Source organism: Simochromis diagramma, unplaced genomic scaffold, assembly GCF_900408965.1.
Source record: "Simochromis diagramma unplaced genomic scaffold, fSimDia1.1 OVJJ01000216.1, whole genome shotgun sequence".
Taxonomy (NCBI): domain Eukaryota; kingdom Metazoa; phylum Chordata; class Actinopteri; order Cichliformes; family Cichlidae; genus Simochromis; species Simochromis diagramma.
The window spans coordinates 5,699,182-5,721,823 of record NW_024386883.1 but is presented as its reverse complement, the minus strand read 5'-3'; the positions used below and the strand labels follow the sequence as shown (position 1 = coordinate 5,721,823).

The 22,642-nt window shown below is 40.8% G+C and overlaps 2 protein-coding genes across 17 annotated transcripts in view; both read left to right on the top strand.

Moving 5' to 3' along the window:
- The window catches only part of stard13a (StAR-related lipid transfer (START) domain containing 13a), a 51,746-nt gene extending 49,759 nt beyond the window's left edge, over window positions 1-1,987 (top strand). For all 5 annotated transcript variants that reach the window (XM_040033301.1, XM_040033303.1, XM_040033304.1 and 2 more), the window contains one exon: window positions 81-1,987. In XM_040033301.1, the coding sequence (XP_039889235.1) occupies window positions 81-198 (118 nt within the window). In that variant the 3' untranslated portion in view covers window positions 199-1,987. The remainder of the gene's footprint in view (window positions 1-80) is intronic.
- A 12,920-nt stretch (window positions 1,988-14,907) lies between these two features.
- nbeaa (neurobeachin a) overlaps window positions 14,908-22,642 on the top strand; it is a 99,377-nt gene continuing 91,642 nt past the window's right edge. For 10 of the 12 annotated variants that reach the window (XM_040033298.1, XM_040033300.1, XM_040033299.1 and 7 more), the window contains exon 1: window positions 14,909-15,562. In XM_040033298.1, coding sequence (XP_039889232.1) covers window positions 15,245-15,562 — 318 coding nt within the window. In that variant the 5' untranslated portion in view covers window positions 14,909-15,244. Of the gene's footprint in view, window positions 15,563-22,642 lie in introns of all 12 variants that reach the window. The other 2 variants (XM_040033289.1, XM_040033291.1) reach the window with 1 other exon arrangement.

Sequence of the window (22,642 nt, the reverse complement as noted above, 5' to 3'; positions counted from 1 at the left end):
GTGGATGCACCTCCAGGGTTTTTAAAGTCTTATGTTTCAACCGCGTCTGCAGTCGCTAATGAGTGTGTTTCTTGTTACAGGGGAAGATCTCCAGAATGGTACAACAAGGCATTTGGTCACCTATGTGTTAACGAAGCCCAGAGGATCCGCTCTTCTTTTCTCCCCGTTGACCAGACAAGCCCCGAGGCCAAGCTCTGAACCCCAGAAATTAAGCTTTGTCTTGGGTCACACTGCCAAAGCAGCTGAGCCTGAGAACCAGTGACCCAGGAGGATAATCACCCAGGCAGTGGACTTCAGCCTTTTCACGGTGCTGAGGCATAGGAAGCTTTACTGTACCACACACAGACACACACACTGAAGGAAAGAGTATTTGTGTCATTTTATCAGGTGTCTTTAAACAACATATCACTACTTATTTTTATCATAAATCATTATTTTCCAAGCCTTTAAAAAACACAGATTCAGTGTTTGTTTCCAGTAAAGTAATTTAGTGATTTGACACCAGGTCTCATGTATCCATGTAGATTATTGGAACTACATTATTATATTATTATATTTCTCTGATTTAATCTTCCAAATCTTCCAGTGACGAGGTAAGGAAGCCAGCACCAGCAGGTATGATCATGACGATGCTGCTGCAGTGGTTGGGTTAGTGTTTAACCTTCACCTGATCACTTTCATGGTTACTGTAACAGAGTACCTAACAGAAATGTACACCGAAGTTAAATATAAGTTATATTAGAACATATAATATAAATTATATGAATATAAATACAACAGATATTAATTATCTTAACTAATTTTACATGACCTGACTGACAAATATACATGACAAATTAGATCAAAGCATTTCACAATGTTTTCTATTAATAGAAAATAGATAATGTTACTTCTGTTCTGATTCCATTGTAGAGTCTTTATATAAAAAAACAATCACACAGCATTGATAATATGTGATGATCTTCAAATCTAAACTAATAATACACTCGTGCAAACCTCCATGACATGCAGGTTTGCTCCTTTATTAATTAATACACATGTAGTTATTAAATGAAAAACTACACATACTGTAAAAATGCAAAGAAAACATCTGTGCTCTAAAAATACCAAGACCAGCACATAGTTACGTGTCAGCACTGTGTTGTGAAAGCTGCACTAGTTTCAGGTGAAATGACTTTCACAAGGATCTGAATCACATAAAGGGAAAACACTCATCGGGTCCGTGAACGTGCTCAGCATACATTTTGTGGAGATTACTGTTTATTTTGTTCTCTATTGTCACTATTTACAGTGTTATCTAAATGAAATGCCATTTTAAAGTTATTGTTGTCATTACCTTTCTGTATATTGTGTCACTGTTGCTTGTTTTGTTTTGTTTTTTTTTTTGCTCTCATATTATACAATGTCTAAGACATGTGACCATTGCTCTGCTTCTGGGAAGCATGTTTGAAATGTTTGCGAGTGTGCACGGTGATGCCTGTGTATCTGCATTCTGAATATATGTACAGGCTGTACTGTAAATATCTGCAATGCTTTCTGTGCCAGCAGATCAAACACCATAGTTTTTCAGGGTCTTCCTATCATATTGATATATGCTGAAATGTGAACCTTCCATATATTATCCTACTAAAGCAATAGCAGACTAAAGCTTTGTGGCTCTTATTGTTTCAGCTGTAGGCGGCGCTGCTACGGTGTTACTATGATAGGCTATAATATTTTTACAGTGCTGGCATAATCCCGCGCGGATGCCTTTCGCTGGGGAACAGTGTGACGCGTGTGTGTCTAGATGTGTGTATGTGAGCGATAATAAGACAGACAATGAGTGAGAGTCTTTGACGTGAACCCTCAGCCGTGTGTGATGAGGCTTCAAACCTAGCTGGGTAGGCCTGGTTGATTTATGCTTGACTATTTCTGATAAAGTGACAGAAAACAGAACCGTGGTTACTGAACGTGAGAATAAAAATATCAAATGTCAACAAAAATGAAATGTCGTCTTCAGTTTTTCTGTCTCTGATTTGTGTAAATTATTCAGTAAATTCAAGAATATCAGGTGTTATATATCCTCATGTCCACTGAGGGGTGCTGTTGCCCCTGAGGAGTCTGAATGAATCTGGAAAGTATGCCATTGAAAGTATTTTTAGATAACTGAGTTAATGAAGAGTCATCACAGCATCAGGGGGGGCATCCCTGTGGACTTTTTCACTCTTCTCTCCTTGAGTCCTTTCAACTAATGGATGGGAACTAAAACTCCGATGCTCAGATCAATACTCCATCACATTTACCTACTTAGCCATGTTAGATGGGGACTCTCGCAGAGGGCAGCGAAGGTGTTTGAACACAGACTGCTGCTCCCCTCACCTCCCCTGTCTGTTATTTTTGTGACAACACAGAAACACTACTTTAACTTCTACCTCATTTAACATGTCAGTGGTTTTATCAGGAAAGTAGGGCATGCAGTAACATCCCCTGCATGTCAATGATCCTCTGCGCTGTGGGTGTGCTTCAGCTACACTACTCCATGGGCGCTGACAAATGAGAAACACCATGTTGCAAATTACACTATGAAAAAAAAAATGTTACTGAATCAATAGTTTTCCCATGAATCCGCTTGGAACCAGACATGTTTCTTTTGTTTTTTTCTTGGAGCCGCAGAGGTCTAAGCAATAAATGAAGCCATGGTCTGTGTAACAGAAAACTGATGTGACATGATGGCCTTCAATATGTGCAGAAAAATACAGAGGGATTTAAAACAGATTTGAGAGGGGAGGACCTCTTCTGGAGGGAACAGGAAGTCCAGCTGCTGCGCCATCACTCTAAATAATCTGGTATGTAGGGCACCGTTTTGTCATGTTTAAATTTACTTTGTGTTCATTTCCAGAGGTTTTAAACATGAGGAGATCGCGAGGCTGAAGAATACGAGCAGGAGTACAAGCAGTGTGAGCTGCAGGCTTATTTTATCATGTCAAATTACTTTTTAATGCAATTGCCCATGTCATCTTTCTACATTCTGCATTTCTACTTTGTTAGTCATGTGTGTCTGTATGAGACAGTAACAATCAGTCTAAATCAATAAAGGCTCGTGCTTAAAAAGTCTTTGTTAAAATTCAGTTCATTATTTATTGACTTGATATAGCATTTGTTTTGTGATGTCTAAATGCATTCAAGTCCTTATGTACTTTATTGTACTTTCTTCTCAGAATCCTTCTGAGGACTTTTTGAAAACTTGACGATATATAATAGAGTTCCAGAGTTGTTGACAGACTGATTTGTGATAGATACACTTCAAAACCAACTGGGGCTTTTCTTCTTTGCTTTTACTCACTTTGTGTTCTGGCCTCTGTCACAAATACAAGAGTTACTGCAGTTGTCCAGTTGTAATGCATTCTTTCTTATATAACTGTCATATTATATATGAAGTTACATATTAAGTCAGGTGACAAAAATGAATCAGTTATAGATGAGACTGAGGTAATGAGAAGACTGGAGAAGGCCTGGATGTACCATAATTTTCAAAAGATGAGATAAAATCGAAGTTACTATATTTGGGCCTAAAAATCTTAGAAACCAGATATGTTCTCTGGATGGCAATTACTTGGTCTCCAGCAGCACTGTGAGGAATCTTGGAGCCATTTTTGACCAGGATATGATACAATATAAGCATATGTAATACATATGCAGGACTGCTTTCTTACAATATCTATAAAGAAGCATCCTGTCTCAGACGGATGCTGAAAAACTAATTGTTTATGCATTTGTTGGATTATTTTAACTCATTATTATCATGTTCTTCTAAAAGTTTCCAGAAAAGCTGTCAGTTGATACAAAATGCTGCAGAGAGAGTACTGACAGGAGATTATTCCATATTAGGGGCTCCCTGTTATATCCATAATTAAATTTAACCTCCTAAGACCTGAACTCTTCCACGGCATGCATTTTTAATTTCAAACAAAGGATTACAAGATTTTTTTTTTTTACCTAATTTTTGTTTCTAAGAATGATGAGAGCCACATATGAGGATATTCATTTAAAATTTTGATAAAAAAGTAGCAGTATAATGTCCTCGTAAGTGGATATCAGGCCCTTGTAGAGCAAAATTGAGTATTTTGGTCTAAATAACCCAAAATGTGATGTCCACATATGTGGACCCCAGGTCCTAGGAGGTTAAACCTCTTCCCCTGACATACAAGGTCTTGAATAATCAGGCCCCATTTTATTTTAAAGACCTCATAGTACCACATCACCTCAGTTTACTTCCCACCTTCCTGACCCTGGTTCTGCTGGAGGTTTCATCCTGTTGTAAGGGTGCTGGCTCATATGGAGCCATCTGATTGTTGGGATGTTCTCCAGAATCCGGGAGGATCTATACCTTCCATTATAAGGGGCCTTGAGCCTTGAGGCAACTGTTATTGTGATTTGGTGCTATATAAATAAACCTGAATTGAACTGAATCAAATCCCTGAAATGGTGTCATAAAATATTTTTCACACTGAAGAACTCAGTTTGCAGGGATGAACTTTTAGAACTTTGTTGCTGCTTATCTGCACCATGTTCACATTATGAAAAATGCAAGACAGACAGACAATGAAAACATATGCATGTCCTCCGAGACCGGCTAATCTAATGTCTCTTTCCAGACATCCACGATAAGGTCATTAATGAATAAATTATCCAACAAATGAATCATTAATGAGACCATGTTGGCAGTTCTGTGTAGTATCCTCAATTACATGTTCAAATTGTTCCATACAACTAAAGCTTCATTTAAACAAGTGAATGAAATAAAGTGTGCTGTAAGTAATACATACAAGGGAGGCATTGTGCCATAAGAGAAAGTGTTTTTTCTGCATTTCCAAATTAACTGTGCGTGTTGCTTACCTATACATCTAATGTACAAATGAAGTATCAGTGTTTTTGTGACTTACACAGAAAAGCAAAGCAGAGTAGATAACATATACATTTTAGCCAATGCTATGCAGTACACTTTTATCCAAGTTGCCTGAGTGAAATCTGAGTGAATGACCAAGCCGGCCACATTCAGAATGATCTGGCTGAATTGTAATGGCACCTGATAGAGCTCCATTTCATTGGAGTAATGGCTGACATTTCGAGTGGTTATAGGAGTGAAAGTGCAACTAATAGCTCAAATGATGGCTTCCCTCCATTTACGCATGCCAGAGAACCGTACGAGTCATCCAAGCAAGCGCAATTTCAGGAATCAGGTACAGGAACAGCTAATAGAAATCCAGTCATTAATAACATCTGTTTCTGGCAACTTAGTATGTTATTAAAATAAGTCTAATGGGTGTTACACTGTAAAAGTCAAACCCTCTCCAAGATTTAGTCCCACTGTGCATCTGTCTCAGGGGCAGCCATTACTTGTGAATAAAGTAAAGGTCGTTTGAGGGATTATGGTTTATGTGAAAGTGTCCAGAATCCTCAGTGAATATTCTCATACACACAAAAGCAAAAAAGGCAAGGCAAAACAAGTTTGACTTTCTTCTGCATCTGCACATAAATTTATGCACAGCCAAAAGCAAAGTTTTGGCAGACTGCTTTGCATGACTGCTCTGTTATATGACCCTCCACAGATGATTAACTCTGTTTACATTCAAAAGCAGCATCTATATATACACTATTATAAATGATAAACACTTACAGTTAAACTTAAAAACACTGACATTTACAACGAACATCTTTGAATTTAGAAAATGAGTCACATCTTCTGCAGAATGTAGTTAAATGTGTGTTACTGCATGGCATCAGAGCAGCGGTTTGTGTAATCCAACAACCTCTTGTTTGATTACATGAGAGACACAAACCGGTGCCAAGTGCACAGCACAGTCAGGTTTTGCTACACTTGCAGCTGCAATCCAGGCCTAGTTTTTGCTATATGCAGAGGCGTGCCTGCATGTCTTTAAAGTGTTTTTATATTGCATTGGTAATTGTAGGCTGAACCTTCACTAAGCTGCTAGTAAAAGGTTGTTAGTGCAGCACAACCTGTGAACACAACTAACTCTCACACTTAACACTGATCAATAAGAATTTTGTCTCCGTTTGCACAAAATAATTGAAACTCTGATGCATTCTCAATCATCCAGGTAAGTAAATCTCCAAAAGTTGATTCTGTTCATCTGGACGTAGCGTTTCTCCCACTGAAAACCCTACGTCCAGATGAACAGAATCAACTTTTGGAAACTCTGATTTTCATTTCTGGAGTACATCCGGCTTTCTTAAATATTTCCATCTGCCTAATTTCCAGTACAGTCACTAAGAAAAGTGAACCCACTGTTCAACAAGTTAAGCTCTTAAGTACAATTCCCAATATCCCACTGCCTCTAAAGCTCACACCAGCGTGGAGTAAAAACTCAATATTCTTTTAGGTTAAGAGTTAATTATCCCACAGTAAATCCTGGTGTTCTGCTTCACCATTAATTCAGCCTGATTTTTATGGAAATCTTGAGATCTGGAGAATAATTTTTTTTTAAAGTTCTGAGGATGTGAGCCATGCAGAGCCTTCATTTTCACGTCCCTCTTCTGTGGAGCCAGCTCCCTGCTTGGATTTACTTTTAAGATTAGACTCAAAACTTTCCTTTCTGACAAAGCTTATAGTTAAGGCTGGATATGATGACTCCGAACCCTTGGTTACAATGCTGTAGGATCAAACTGCTGGGAAGGCTTCCAATGATGCACTGACTCTTTCTTCTTCACTCATCTTATTCCACTCCTCGCGTGTTTCCACCAATGACTGTATTTACTAATTTGCAACTATAAAACTATGGCTCTCTCTCTCCCATAGTTTGCTTTTCGTCCCATCTCACTTTGCTCTCTTCATTTCCCATCATTTCCTGTTTCTTCCTGTCAGAAGGGAGGTTTTCCTTCCCACTGTCACCAAGTGCTTGCTCATAGAAGGTTGCTTGGTTGTTGTATTTTTCTGATATTGTAGGATCTTTATCTTATAATATGAAGGGTCTTGAAACAACTATTGGCTGTAAATTGGCAGGAGATTAAAAAAAAGAAATTTTATTGAATTTAATCCTTTGACAAATTCTTGTTAAGACTATGATGAAGAGTTAAGCAATATTGAATAAATTTTTAATGTTTTTGATGATCTGTGTACCTAAGCTTTTCTATAAAAATTGAAGAGTTTTTTGTCTCAAGCAATATCTGAGGAGCTCCATGTCCCAGTAGGTATTTGAACCCAGAGACTTTTCCAAAGAGCTACTTCCCGTTTGCAAACAAGAAAGTGAGTGGTTTCATAAATTCTGGCCTGTCATCATACAGATCATGAAAATGAGAAATAATGCCATAGCTGACAGTTAAAAATATATGATATTGGAATATTTTGTTACTCTCCATTAGGTGTTCTTTGTATTTAAAAATTTTCTTGAGCTAAAACATTATCACGCAGCACACGTATGAGTTCATCCAGGCAGCGCATGGAAGGGAATCATAAGAGCAAAGATGGTCTTATCTTCTTAACCCACAGAGGAGCATTCAATCCTTAAAACAATACAATGACCAGTAGTCCAGTTATTAGATTTTAGCAGGCTGGCTTTTTCCTCTATGTGTGCTTTTTCCTTCAGCCCAATATAAAAGTGATTTTTTAAAACAAATGCTTAACCTATGATAAGCTACCCTGTGGTATCTTTTGTGAATCACCTTCTCAATTCAGAAATTATTTATCCTCAAGATTGCAGAGTATCCAAGTAAAGGAGCTGATCAGAAAATCTCATTTAATATCAGAATGTGTTTTAGCCTACAGACTTTATTTTATAGCACATAATTTGTTATAGCAGGAAAAGCACAGGTATTATTGATAACATCAAAAATAACTGCACACTAACTGCTTTGTTAGTTTCAAGGTCCTCGCATTGCGGAGAAATGTCCTTCACCTAGATTTAATCTATTGATCTATTCTTTCATGTGCACAATAAGTTTTAGAAAAATAGGCATGACAAATGGACAGTGATTGCACTATGAGGGGACCAGTGTAAAGATGACTGTACTTTTGTAAGGAAATCTTTCACGATTATCATTGTAGTACTTCTTATTCAAGCATTTCTAAAATAAATAAATAAATAAAACAACTTTTTTTTAAAATCAGAAGAGGAAAGTTTGTAATGCTTGTGAACATTTTTCCTTCACGTGGGAGAAAAAGATAGTTGGCTGATTCACAGAAATCGAATTGAAAATCTCAGAGTTGCAGTGTTGTGCCACCTCTGCAATCAGTGTTTTTTCCCCATTTCCCACCTCTGTCATGGTCTCCTTTACACACACGCACAGGCACACACATTTATGGACATGTACTAACACGGAAATGTGCAAGGATATCTTGATAGTGACTCATATCTGTCTATGTCTATGGAAACAGGAAGTTATTACCTGTAACTATGTCACTGTCTGAGGTCATTCCTGTGCACATCAGCAAGTCTGCTTTTCAATTCTCCTAATAGCAGAGACAGAGACAAAAGTAACATCTAAGTAATTCAATCTTGAACACTGACTCAATCTTTAATATAGACTCAATGATCTGAATAGAACAGGAAGATTGCATAAAATAAAACATGAAAAGAGAACCAAATAAAAACACAAAAATCATTTATCTACAGAAAGATCGCTGAACTGTCTGCACAGCCTGGATCGATAATCATGTCACTAAATCTTATACTCACGTGAACTTAATTTACAGAAGCACTGATCCTGTCTGATTAATCAATACATGAAATTTTTTAATGCGGCCTTATATGTACTGAATTCAGCAGCTACTGAACCATCTCAGCATCATTATAAGCTGCCTGAAGTTTCCATGTACTCAATTTCTTATAGTTTGTCCAGAAGTATGCAGCAGAGGTCTCAGCTTTATCTGTAAATACACTAAACTTGCAAAAGGGGGCGTTTGCCTGTGCATCTCTTATTTAGTATTGCATATAAATATCTTCATCATCTAACATTTGATATGTAATAAAATGTAATTAATATGACCCCTCGAAAAGTGATATAGTGACTCCATGGTGTAGTGGTAACCACGACTGCTTGGTAAGTGGAAGGTTTCTGGTTCGTATTCAGCTGGAGACACAAATCCCTTTTAAGGTTGTGTCAGGAAGAACATCTGGTGTAAAACTCTGCTAAAGCAAACGCGGAGTTCCCTGTCTTATGCGACTCCTTCTGATACCCTACCATTGAAAGTAGTTTTATCAGAAAATACATTTTAAAAACATAACTACTGAAAAAAGAAGGAAGGTTGTCGTGTCAAGTAAGTTAAAAGACAAAGTGGTGAAGGACGTTGGGAAACCTTATTAATTAATGAGACTTGGTCTATCTGAATGTTACCTGACATGGATCGTATCTTGTGACTGGTGGTGCTGTGGCTTGAGTGGCTTCTCCTGACAAACAGGAAGTGGCATTTGGACGTTTGTGCCATCAGATTCTTGAACAGCTGACCTATTTTTGACAGTAATAATAATTGTTTTGCACATCAGGTCATCCTACATATTAAGCCAGCATATTAAGCTATAGCTCTTTTGCACACAACTCTGTTTCGAATCTCCATATTTTGTCTCTCTTTCTGTCTTCATTTATTTACTTGTACTATTGTATTTATATGTTCTATTTCTATTGTATATATGGGGGTGGACAGCAAAGAAAGAATTTCATTGCACAGAGAAATGCCTTTTCCTCTTGTGACACATGACAATAAACACTTTCATTTCATTTCATTTTCTAACTTATTTTTCATTTATATTTAATTAATTTTTCAAATTTTTTTGTTTTGAAAATTTATATATTTTTTTTATATTTTTTTGCAAAGTTTTTTATTTACTCTATTTTATTTTTCTCTTTCATTTTTTGCCCAAGTGGACTTTAGAGTCCTTTACATATAGAACAGATAACAAGCAGTGGCTCATACAGCCAGTAAAAACTGAAAATGTGGCATTACTTTCATGAAACTTTGTATAAATAATCACTTATTTTAAAGACAAACAGCTGATAGTAGTTTCCTGTCAAACCAAATCTACCTGCAACTATTATCAATCTAAGAATCCTCCCTAAAATCAAACTGTATTGTCTCCTGCATGTGCTGATCAAACCTTCCCTGACAGACATCACCTCTTCTGCACTCTCTCTGCCTGATCCTCACTGAGTCCCAGTCCCCTCTGAAGCTCGAGCTCTCTGATCATCAGCCCACACAGGACGCTGGCACTACCTCCACACATCTCTACAAAGGTACACCGGAACAGAGAGGATAATAACTGCCCGCCTGCAAGAACTGCAGCTCTGCTGGAGGTGAGGGAAGGAAAGGCATGAGGTGGAGGACAGATGAGGGGGACAGAGACTGAGAGAAAGAACGAAAGAGGGGAACAATGTTAATGCTTTTACCCAATCGCCAGCCAGATCCCGGTTAAGACCTCTCTTTCTCCCAAAGAAGTCTTTTGTGGAATCATGACAAAGCTGAAAAAGCAAGCCTTTGTCTGAAAACAAAGAGAAGTGTGTGCGCGTGTGTGTGAGAGAGAAAGAAAGAGAGCTTGCTATTGTAGTTGTATATCTGTGTGTGTGTGTGTGTGTGTGTGTGTGTGAGTGTGTGAACCCAAGTGTGTTCACATCCAAGAGCAAAATCACATGTATTAGCTTGAGAAATTGCTTCTCTTGAGTGTGGGGAAGTGAGTAACAGATACAACTGTTGTACGCAGTGTGCGTTTGTTGGAGTGTGTGTGTGCGCTTGTCTTCTTTTTGCTGAAGATTGTGTCGGGGGAGGGGTGTGTATGATGGTCTCTGTTCATCTGTAACATTCTTTAATGATTTCACACAGTGTGAAATACACTTGCGTGCACACACACACACACTCCATTACAAAATGCCCCTCCCACATCACCCCCAGCTCCCACTCCTGTCAACGGTCAGCATCTCAAGATATGAAGCAAGACATCCAAGAGACATCGCGTCCTCTGTGAAAACACACTCAGACATGCTCCAGAAGAGTAATGAATCAGCCTCTATAGCTGCCTTGTTAATGGAAATCCAACCCGGCAGATGTGGCCTTCTGGAAGAACACGTGGAGTGTAAAACAGGCTTATGTGTGCACACACAGGTGCCAGTAGCCACGGTCTGTTCAGCCACCAGAGGATAGTGTAGGTGTGTGAGTTATGTGTTTGTGAGACGCTGTGGCTGGACCTGTGAGTCACTGCTCAAAGAGACTCAAATGAGTGCATGACCTAAAAAACCTAAAAGGAATAAAATCCAGACGCGGTTAAGCAGCCGAGACATCGACTGAATTGATGGAAATGGTAACAATTTGCAAGAAGGGTACATAAACTGACACTTGAATTCATGCATTAAAAGCCATCCAGTCATGTAAAACATCATGAATTGTCATGAATTTACTTGAGCTAATAGCATCTCCAGCTTGCCTTGACATCAAGCCTCATTAGATTTTCTAAAAAACTGATGAGTAAAAGCAGTGGATGGATATATATATATTAAACAAGAAAATGTAAAATAACTCAAAACATGTTTTATATTTTAGATTCTTCAAAACAGCCACCCTTTGCTTTGATTACTGCTTTCCACACTCTTGGCATTCCCTCTGTGAGCTTCATGAGGTAGTTACCTGACACGGCTTTCCAACCGTGTCGAAGGAGTTCCCAGAAATTCTGAGCACTTGTCTCCCCTTTTGCCTTCACTCTGCGGTCCATCTCATCCCGAAACCACCTTGACTGGGTTTAGGTCAGGAGTGTGGAGGCCAGGCAATCTGGTGCAGCACTCCATCACTCTCCTTAGTCAAATGGCCCTTACATAGCCTGGAGGTGTGTTTGTGGTCATTGTGCTGTTGAAATATAAATGATGGTTCAACTAAACGCAAACCGGATGAGATGGCATGTTGCTGCAGGATGCTGTGGTAGCCATGCTGCTTCAGTGTACCTTCAATTTTGAATCAATCCCCAACAGTGTCACCAGCAAACCACCCCCCACACCATCACACCTCCTCCTTCATGCATGTCGAGACCATCCGGTCACCTTTCCTGCGTTGCACAAAGATACGGTGGGTGGAACCAGAAATCTCAAATTTGGACTCATTGGACCAAAGCACAGATTTCCACTGGTCTAATGTCAATTCCTTGTGTTTCTTGGCCTAAACAAATCTCTTTTGCTTGTTGCTTTTCCTTAGTAGTGGTTTCTTAGCAGCTATTTGATCATAAAAACCTGATGCCATTTCTAAATGTCACCTGGTGTTGTTGTAGCCCTCTGCTTCAAGCTTCTTCATGTTGTACTCTTCTACATGCCTTGGTATAACAAGCATTTTCTTTTTGAGTTACTGTTACTGCTTTCCTATCAGCTCAAAGCAGCCTGACCATTCTCCTCAGACTTCTGGCATAAACCCAGAGAGTTGCCGCTCACTGGATAATTTCTCTTTTTCGGACCATTCTCAGTAAATGTTGTGAGGAAAATTCCAGTAGACGAGCGCTTTCTGAAATGCTCAAACCTGTCCTTTTGACACCACCAACCATGCCACATTCAAAGTGACTGAAATCACCTTTCTATCATTTGAACTGCAGCAGGTTATCCTGACCATGTCTACATGCCCAAATGCATTGATTTGCTGCCATGTGACTGGCTGATTAGACCGAGCAGCTGAACAGCTGTACTTAATGAAGCGGCTGGTGAGTGTATGTGTTTAGTATTGCCAACCCATCCTATTAATCCTAAGTGCATTTCGGTTTCTGTACCATTAATCATTTGTTAATCATAAACACTAGCAAAGAATTGCCCTGCGGGAGGTTTTTCCAGGCCTGCGGCTGCTGTGTAAAACACAGACATGTATGTTAATTTATCATGTTCTTCTTTTTATCTTCATTATATGACTGTTTACGGTCAGGTAGCAAAAAAAAAAAAGAGTTCACGGACACCAAAGAAATTAATAATAAATAGGCTAAATATATTTCTTCTTCTTTGGAAGCTATGGTGCAGGCGCTATTAGCATCACTGTTTGTTTGATATGCGCAGCATCATATTCCTGTGACACCCCCCGCCCGAGTGTCACTGCATTTTGGCAAAATTTATTCGTAAACAGCAACTTACAACTAACATACACGTTCGTTTTGAGATCAGCTGCGATTTATAAGGATTTGGTGGTTTTAAAAATGTTTTCCAAAAGAACTAAAGATGTTGATATCAGTATCAGATCGACACTAGAATGATAGGATCGATATTTTGTTCCTATCTTCTAAATACAATATGTAGCCCACCGAACTGTGTTAAAAACAATTTTTTCCAGAAATGTAAAAGTATGCATCTATAACCTTTTTTGTGTTGACTGTCATGTCTATTTTAGTTATAGGTCATTTAAACAACAAGCCAAAGAGCTTCAGGGACAGGCACATTTACCTTTCAGCTTTTCATGTATTTTTATGTAAGCTGAAAGGAGTGCTTTGTTGTGTTGACCAATTTTTATGGAATGTAAAAATCACAGTAACTTACTGGTCATTAAAATGTGTTCATAATTTGCATAAGTCACACCACACTGCTCTTCCCTACATAAGCTGGCTTTATAAATTAAAAGTGTTGGCATTCGCAATACCGGCTCTGTATTTACTCATTATACGACAGATACAAAAGAATGCAGTATTACACAGCACTACCTGGTACTCTAGGCAGCTTAAGTATTACGTTTCATCCAGACATGTTTAGGAGGAGTTACAGAAATACAGATATACACTATGATCATATAGGGTAAGATTAATAAAGGATCAAGTCATAACTATAGCTTTCTGAAGGAGCCATAAACACAATGAAGCCGTGGAAGATATATAGCCTATAAAACATTTTGAATTTGACACAAAACACATTCACTTCTATTACTGCTCAGGTTTTTAGTTCCTCTCTCATAAACACACCTGAACCTGAGTAGATCACCAACACATGGGCCATGTGACAGCTGAATTATTGTATTATTGTATGCAATACCCGTCATATATGTTAATTTAATGCATAATTAAATGACCCCCCCATACACACACACTCACATACACACATTATGTTATATTATTTTAAGATAATCCACGTACAATTACGAAAAATAGTTTCCATGGCAACTGCTTGTAAACACATCTCCAGGCAAATATTTGCACATTCTGTTAGTTTCAGCCAGAAGGGATACAAAAGCAAACAGAGAAGTGAAAATAGAAGGTTTTTTACTTTATTTCCTGTCATACAAAGATATCAGAACAATTAGCCGTATTATTATTATTATTATTATTATTTTAAGTTAGGCAGTATAGTAAGGACCACGCTTTGCAAACCAGAAGGCAAAATAAGGATGGAGAGGTGATGAGGTAAGGAAAGTGTGAAAGTGAAAAGACAAAATTAATTTTTTGAAGGGGAAGACAGTTGATGACGACATAAAAAAAAAAACGGGGAAAATTAGAAAATCACACAAGAACAGATTAGTGTCAGGAGAACAATAGTGGGATGCTTAATGTATAAACAAAGGCACCAGAGCTGAACTGGGGGACAGAGGTAAGTGGGACAAATGGATGGCTTCTGAATATATAAACAGCCTCTGTCTGGAAACCAGGCGCCCTAAACTCCATCTGGATTTACCCCTGCACTACACCCAAAATACATCTGTGGAGAAGTTGACCCAGCCTATTTCTGCTACTTAAAGAAATGTAATGAAAGTTCCATCATTAATCCATGTTCGCACCCTCGCACTATTAAATATTTACAAGTAAAACAATATATATATATTTATATTTTTTTAAAACTCACAATAACACACAGTTGTTTCGACTGTGCTGTGCTCTGTGTGAACCCATGCATGGATGGCTCCATGTTATTCCGCTTCAGCACCCTCCCAGAAATCCCCACACTGCGCATGCGCGGCTAAAGCGCGCTACCGCAGACAGGGGGCGTTAACATGGCGCTGTCTCCTCCACGACCGCACTGACTGCAACCTGCCAATGAGAGAGAGAGCGAGAGAGGAGAGAGACAGAAAGAGGAGAGAAAGCGAGAGAAGCGTAGGTTTCCATTCCTGTCAAGCCTCCATCATTTTTTTCTCCTACACCTATGAGTCCCTACACATTTTCAGGTGGATAGGGTGAATTTCCAGAGTTTTCCAAACGCCGCTCCCCCTCGTTTCACCTGCGCAGTGGATGGTTTTTGTTCGGCGGCAGCAGCAGACGCCCGAGCTTGTAGAGCAGGTGTGAGGGACAGCGGCGACCGCTCCTCTCCTCCCTGTTTCCGAGGGGAAATGTCGAGCGAGAAGCCGGTTTCAGCACCACCGGGCTCTGCTTCTTCGCTCACGGACACGGACCGAGAGTCCCATCCTCCGGCGGGCTCCTCCACGCAGCAGCCGCCGCCACCGCAGCAGCAGGTCGCCGCGGGCGCTGGCTCCGGCACCACCGGGGAAAGGATGGTGTCTGCAGCCGGCTCTATGGTCCTCCCGGCTGGGGTGATCAACCCCGCTGTTCCGATAAGGAATATCCAGATGAAATTTGCCGTGCTGGTGGGCCTGATCCAGGTCGGGGAGGTTAGCAACAGGGACATCGTGGAGACGGTGCTGAACCTGGTGAGTGGGAGCAGGACCGAGCAGTCCTGGAAAACGCTGAAAGGAAGCCATAGAGCACAGCACAGTCGCTGCGCCCCAACCCGCTATGTTTTATTTACGATGCTTCGCTCTCTCCTGGTTGTGTGGCTTTCAGGGGATGATGTCATTTGTTTGTTCGAGAGGTGGTTGATATTTCTCTTTTATTTCCTTTAGATGAAACAAGGCCGCTGTAAGAAATAATAGTGTGTTATATTTAAGACCAGAGAAGTTGAATGAAGCATGTGACCCCACCGAGGCTCTGAGGGTAGTCTAATCACCGGCCATTGTTGACTAAATGACCCGTTTGCGGTAGCTACAACAACCGGAGACATTCGCAGTCAAACTGTGGGGGATACTGAAAAAGTCTATGCAGGCTATTCTCCTGACCCCGATATGTACCCTGAAGTGATGCATAGGCAGATTGTAACAAGCCGCGAGTGGTTTTAATGTTGCGCACAACATCAGGACCCCTACAACGTACTCCATTCGTGTCCCTAAACGGGCAAAATCATGCATGTGTGCACGTCCTGGCAGCACAAAAACAAACAGATCCAACGCGGACAAAGGCCGACTAGCATTATGCTACCATCGACATATGTGTGTGTGTGTATGAGAATGGGTCAAAATTATGCACAGGCCTATTGTTGGAGGCAGGGCCCTGCATCCCGAGCCCAAAGGAGTCACATATACGTTTGTGTATAGGTGGCTTTGGAGCTGTTAATGGTTTATATTACTCTGCTTCAAGCAGCCATTATTTCTGGAGCACATATACGTTTCCACCCCTCTTCCATCTTCACCCCTCCATCGGAGGCTTGTGTCGGCGATGCAGGGCCTAGATCAGAGGATTTAATCCAGCTGGGGTTTTTTTCTTCTTTTTTTTTCCATGACTGGTGTGTACTGTTACGAAACAGATGAGCAAAATGTACAGCCGATGTAGGTCTGGAAGACTAATGCTTTGGGGGGGAGGTATAGGACGTGTGCGCGTTGGCTGTGTCCCCCTCCTTCATCTATCAGGCGATGGCGTGTGCTGCATGATATTACATGCATCTAGCATGGAGAAGAGGAGGAGGGGGTCTGATCATTATTGATTTTCTTTTGAAGGTAGAATAATAATGACTTGATAATGAATTTTTTACCCGATTACAGTGCAGCGAGTCTGACGGCCTGTTAACTCACTGGATGCTTGGAGCAGGACAGCCTACAGTTGAGCCAAACCAGTTTGATCTCAGTCAGACTGTGGTGAGCCATTCTGATTCAGGTCGCCTCTCATCTCCCCAATCGATTATTGGTACTACGGGGAAGTGCAGAGGGGCTTTCGCTGGCTCACTCCAATCTTGTCTCCTTCTTTTACAACCCCCCGGGTTGCACAAGCTGATAACCATCCATCCTGTTCCACAGCCTCCTCCTTCACTCTGGAGGGACTGAGAGGAGTGATGCTGCCTGCATAGACTAGGTTGGCAGGGCAGCGCCATGCATTTAAAAGCAGGTGGAGAGGGGTTGAGGGAGGGTGGGGGAGGAGAAGAGAGAGTGGAGGAGGAGGAGGTGGTAGGATGCTGCAGTGGCTATGTGCTCAGAAAATCACCAGCTGATGCAGCGGAAGAGGACAGGACTGGTCCACATCAGATCAGTGAAAGCCCATCAGAGCATTCAGCTGAAATGCACTCTGCATCATTTTCTGTAAATAACCCGCTTTTAAGGCCTTAATGTTTATTTGCGAGTGTTGCATTAGGCCCGACACGCTGACAAATTAAAGCGGCGTGTGTTGGTCATACAAAGCTTTACTTGCTAAATCCTGAATTGAACAATCAGTTCTGGTTGCAAGGCTGCCAATAGCTAAGCCTGTTAGGGAATTCGGCTGCCCAGCTCCTTAATTAAAAGAGTTGAAACAAAGAGGTGTGGAGGCAGGAAACCTCAGTGGTCATGCTGCTGGTACAATGAGTCCACTGTGACCCAAAAGCTGATCCATTATTCCAATCAGTGTGGGAGACCACAGCAGCCACATTCTCCTCCACCGGGGCTTTATTGATCAGATCCCACTGCGGCTGGAGTGAACAGATGGGCCTGTCTGCTGTATCAGATATGCTCCTTGGTCTGTACGGCGACATGAAACTGTGTAGAAAGAAAGAGAAGAACAGTTGAGAAATCAACTTTGAGCCCGAACACTTCAGTGCTGCCCTTGTTTATTCTTAATCTTTTAATAAGTCCACACACATAGACTAATAGACCTTCACTAGGTGTGGGGGGTGCTGAGAGTAAGGTGCTCAGCGATTATCATCAACAAGGCATCACAGTTGTCAAGGCAACACCGGTCTTTGATTGCCTGCATCCAGACGCTCCACCACCTGGTGTTGCTCTGCACTTCCGGACTTCTCACACAGCACTCTTCCACAGCGTTTCTTTGCTCTCCCTCTCTCTCTAGCTGCCTTTGTCAGTCTCCTGTTTATGTGCTTAATATATCTTAAAGTACAGAACAGGGGATGAGTTACTTTTTTACTTATTGTATCTCCCATTGGGGTTAAGATTGACTTGAAATCTGGCAATTGTTAAGACCATAGCATGTGATTTTCATACCTCGCTGAGCCCCATGTGGAGGCATCTATGATGGATGTGTTTGTGTTCTAATTTATTCAGTCTTTCTCTTAAATTTGTCACCTGTCTGTAGGTAAGTAGATGTACATCAAACCGCCTAATGTAGATTTTACAGATCAATGGTTCTCAGTCTGGGAGTTGAGGCCCTTTCTGAGGGATCATAAGATGATTAATAGGGGAGGGGAGCAGTAAACAGATTTATTTTTTCAGATGTTCATTTAATCTTTTGCTTTTTTTTTTTCTATCCTTAAGAATTACTGAGTAGTTTTACATTTTTAGGTCCCAAGTAAAACTGGGAACCCAGATCTCTTCAGCTGACCTGAAAATATTCAGCTGGTGTTGCAGTAATTTAAAGTTTAGGCACCACTCTTATGGGCAGCCCTCTCCACGATGGGATACTTTAGTCTGTTTGATTGGGCCCATTTCACAGTTGAGTTTTCCCCTTCCAAGAACTTCCTGTCGTTTGCCTCACTGCACTGTTTGTTCCGTAGATTTTAACCCTAAAATCTTTCCAGTTAATGTTCAGCCACTTTTTCCACCCAGTCGCTGGTTATTTGTGTGACACGTTGTGATGCTGGTGGAAGAAAGCCAGGTGAGAAGCAATTTTTGTTGACAGAGAGAAGAGTGTTGATGTGTGACTTATCTGTCTGAACCGTACTGTCATATCTATTCTTTGTTTGAAGAACTGAGACATATATTTCAAATGCATCTACAGGCAATACTGTCAGTCCCTCTGCCTCAGTACAGCACCAGCTGGGCTTATTTATAGGCGGCTTTATCTAGTTGTAATGCTTTTTTTGGGATCAAAACGGCATGTTTATCTGGGATAGAAAATGATTGGTGACACACTCTGGCTCACTCTTAGTTTTTATGCCACCTTCTTTGCTTTTCCTTTCCTCCTTTGCCATCCTCCTCGGTCAGATGCAATATCTTCTGGCAGTGTCAATCCCCACCTGAGCCTCCTCAGTGGTCCCACTGACTCTCTGTTAGCAAACGTCTCATTATTCTTGTCCACACGTTCCACAATCACCAAGGTCACCTGATCCTGAATCCTCAGCCGGCAGAGCGAGACTCGGCACAGCACACCAAGTCAGACACATCCTGATTATAAAAATACACCGAGGTGAATGCAGGCACACTTCAATCCATTCATCGAGGTTATAAATGGAGGAACAAATGCATCACAGAGACTCGCTCTGTGTCTTTGAATCTCTGTCTGGTGCGCTGCGACTCTGGCATGCTGATTTATGCTTCATGGATTTGTAAAGGAATAGGTCACCCATTTTCAAGATGCATTTTGTGCCATTGTACTTTGCCCTGAGGTGGTTTGAGACATCAGCACAAAACTCAGTTTAAATGAACCGTTTTTCAAGGGTGCCCCGTGGCTGCATACCTAGGGCATAGGTTAACTATTTCCCTGCAGCACTGTGATCTTCTTGCATGGCCTCGTGGTGGAATAACAATGCGTCATCTGGTGCTCGCACAACCGTAGAGATGAGCGTATTAACAAGCATCAGCTAACAGACTTGAACAGTCATTTAAATCATGTGCTCTCTTGCTAGCGTGGTTTAAATTGACTTTTGAGTATAGTGAGTAGTTTTAAAGACACAAAGACAAAGATCTGATTGAAAGTTGTTGTTGTTTTTTTTTTTTAACCGTTCAGTACTGCTGGCCCATATTGGACTGTCATATAATATAAGTATTGGTGTGTATATTGTCTGATATGCACACATATGTTTTAAATCTGCCACTTTGTTTTTTCAAAAACTGTTTTCCCATCTTCTGCAAGATGATATTGAGGTGGTTATTTTTGGGAAAGATTAGCTGCTGTAAAGCTGCAGAGAAGCTTACGGTTGCCAGTTTGTGCCTAGGGTCCACAGGCAGTAAGCAGCGTTAGCTAACGATGTAAACAGTGCTGGACAAAAACACTGCATGAACGCTCTCTTATTTTGTTTCCCTAAATGTTTCCACACACACACACACACACACACACACACACACACACACACACACACACACACACACACACACCTATGTAAGGAAGAGCTAGAGGACAGAAGTTGTGGCTTCTGCTGCAAGGTCATGGATGACTTTGCTATCTATCAAACAGCTGGGTTGTCCTGACCTCTGCATGAGCCAAAGGAGAGACAGGGAGCGTGAAAGCCAGGAGGAAAACGATGATGTGGAAGGATGCTCATCTTGTACTTTAAAAAAGAAAAGAACAAAATGCGGTGGAAGGAGAAAGATGGTGAACTAAAGGGTGAGAAATGATGAAAAGGATTCAGAGCGGTTCAGTTTGTGATTGTCCTTCAGGTGCTCTTTTATTCTTGAGTGTAACATAGGTCCAGCTGTATGATGTTCTGTGGGGGTCTGATGAGTTCCAGCCCCCCTGCGGAGCCTCATCATGCTGTGGGTATCACTGTTCTCCTCTTTCCTCTGCTCTTTTGGGTACAGCAGGGAAATGTAGTTGGGAGTCCCATAAACCAGGGAAAATGTAAGACTTCGCTCACATTTCAACTTTTAATTGGCCATTTTTCTTCATCGATCACTTGTCACAGCGTGGAATTAACTTGTACTACTTTGTTAGCATGGCTAGCGTTCTTCCAGAGCCGAGATCTGCACCTCTCAGATTCTCCCGCAGTCCGGACAAATCTACAAACTCTTTTCATAGTGTTGCAAATTTCTGGGGAAGGAAAATACCCAATTAGAAATATAAATGTCAGGTTGTCCATTAAACTACAAACCTTGTCGCTCCCAAATCCTCTTATTACCAAGCTCCTCCAGAATGATCTGCTTCTGAACCAAAGAATCTCTTTTAAGGCATAATGCTGAGGCCCGCTTTCATTATCATTTCTTTTTCAGCCTTTTTAGCTTGAATTAAAACCCGATTTGCGCTAAACTCAAACCAGACTGATTTGTATGCGTGTGTATTAGGCATCCGGGCTAAAAGCGTTCACCTCTCTGTCTTAAGGCTCCTAAATTCTGCTTCGCTTCTCTAAATTCCTTCTCATCCTTCGTTAGCAGCTATTTCCAGATGCGGGGTTTTTCCAAGGATAAGCCGTGTAAGATTTGGGTGAGCGTGTCTTCTGAGAATGGGAAGAAAACGAGGGGCAGAGGTTTGGTGGGGAGGAGGGAGGAAGTGGCTTCTCTGTCACTTCCTCCATCCCTCTAGATTGTTCATCTCCTCTAAGCACATCCACTTCCCCTTACCCACTGGTGTAATCTTGTCTCGCTCTTTGGCTCCCTGGCTGGGTGAAGCGGCCGTTGGATGAATGTAGATGATCCCTTTTATGATTAGGTAATGGAGCTGTCTGCAGCGCCACCCCTCACTGGTTCTTATTCTCGGAATACTTTCTCCGTCTTCTCGTCTTTGAGCATTAGAAGGTCTGGAGGGAGACTTTGTGTTGTCCTGTCATCACCTCTTACCTACTGTTGCTAGGTTTTTGTAAATGCAACTGCAGATGGAAGAGAAGTGCAATAGGGAGATGACATAAGGCGCTCAGGCCTGGCTTTTACCTGCAATGCTATAAATTGTCATAGAGGGGATTTTATGTCTAGTGTTTGATTTCTTTAAAACACCATCGGCATAGGGGTCTTAATTAAGCAAGAGCAGGTTTTATGAATTATGAATGAATTGCATAAGGGAAGCACATGCTTGTTGGCAATTATCGAGCTGAAAATGTAATCGCTTTTGAACCGAACAGTCACCTTCCATGTTTGCTGTATGCTTTAAGGCTCCATTATCAATCTTGATAATTTTTTTTGATTGAATTTGTTATAATTACCACTCATAAATAATTCAACTTTTATTGATTTTTTTTTAATGCCTCAATATGCTAATATGAGATTTGTTAGGTTAAGGACTGAACACTGAGTACACTTCAGCAAATCTAAAATGTGATTCAACACATGATTCGCATCATTAGCAAAGTCATTAGCACAGAGGTTCAGTTACTTTTTCCAGTCTGCGCTGTGATTGACGACCCAAGGTTTTCAATAAAGACATTAAAAGTGCAGCTGTTTGTGTGTTATTAGTTTAGGCGTAATTGTGACGTAGATCTATTCAGAAATCACTAAAAACCTGAAACACTCAGCTCTGTTAGTAATTCGCTGCATCAAAAGTATCCATGAATAGAAGTAAGGTCCGCATAGTAATACTGTGTAAAGTACTTAACCAAAGATAACCAACTCGTCCCTTTGCATTTGTAAAAGTGTAACCAGCTGGAATTTGAGATTTCTCTTAAATTCCTTAAGATATAAAATATTAATTGATTAATTTAATATGAGCTTTTTTTCTCTGGCTTAATGCATTATTCATTTTCACAGCTTCACATTAAGAGCTCCAGGAAGCATATGTTCTCGATTGTTCTGGTTGTCCTCTGCTGTGCTCCTTGCTTCAACACCATTGTGTCTGGCTGCTTCATGCTTTTGTGTCTGCCTCTATTGTGTTTTGTGGGGTTTTTTTGTTTTTTT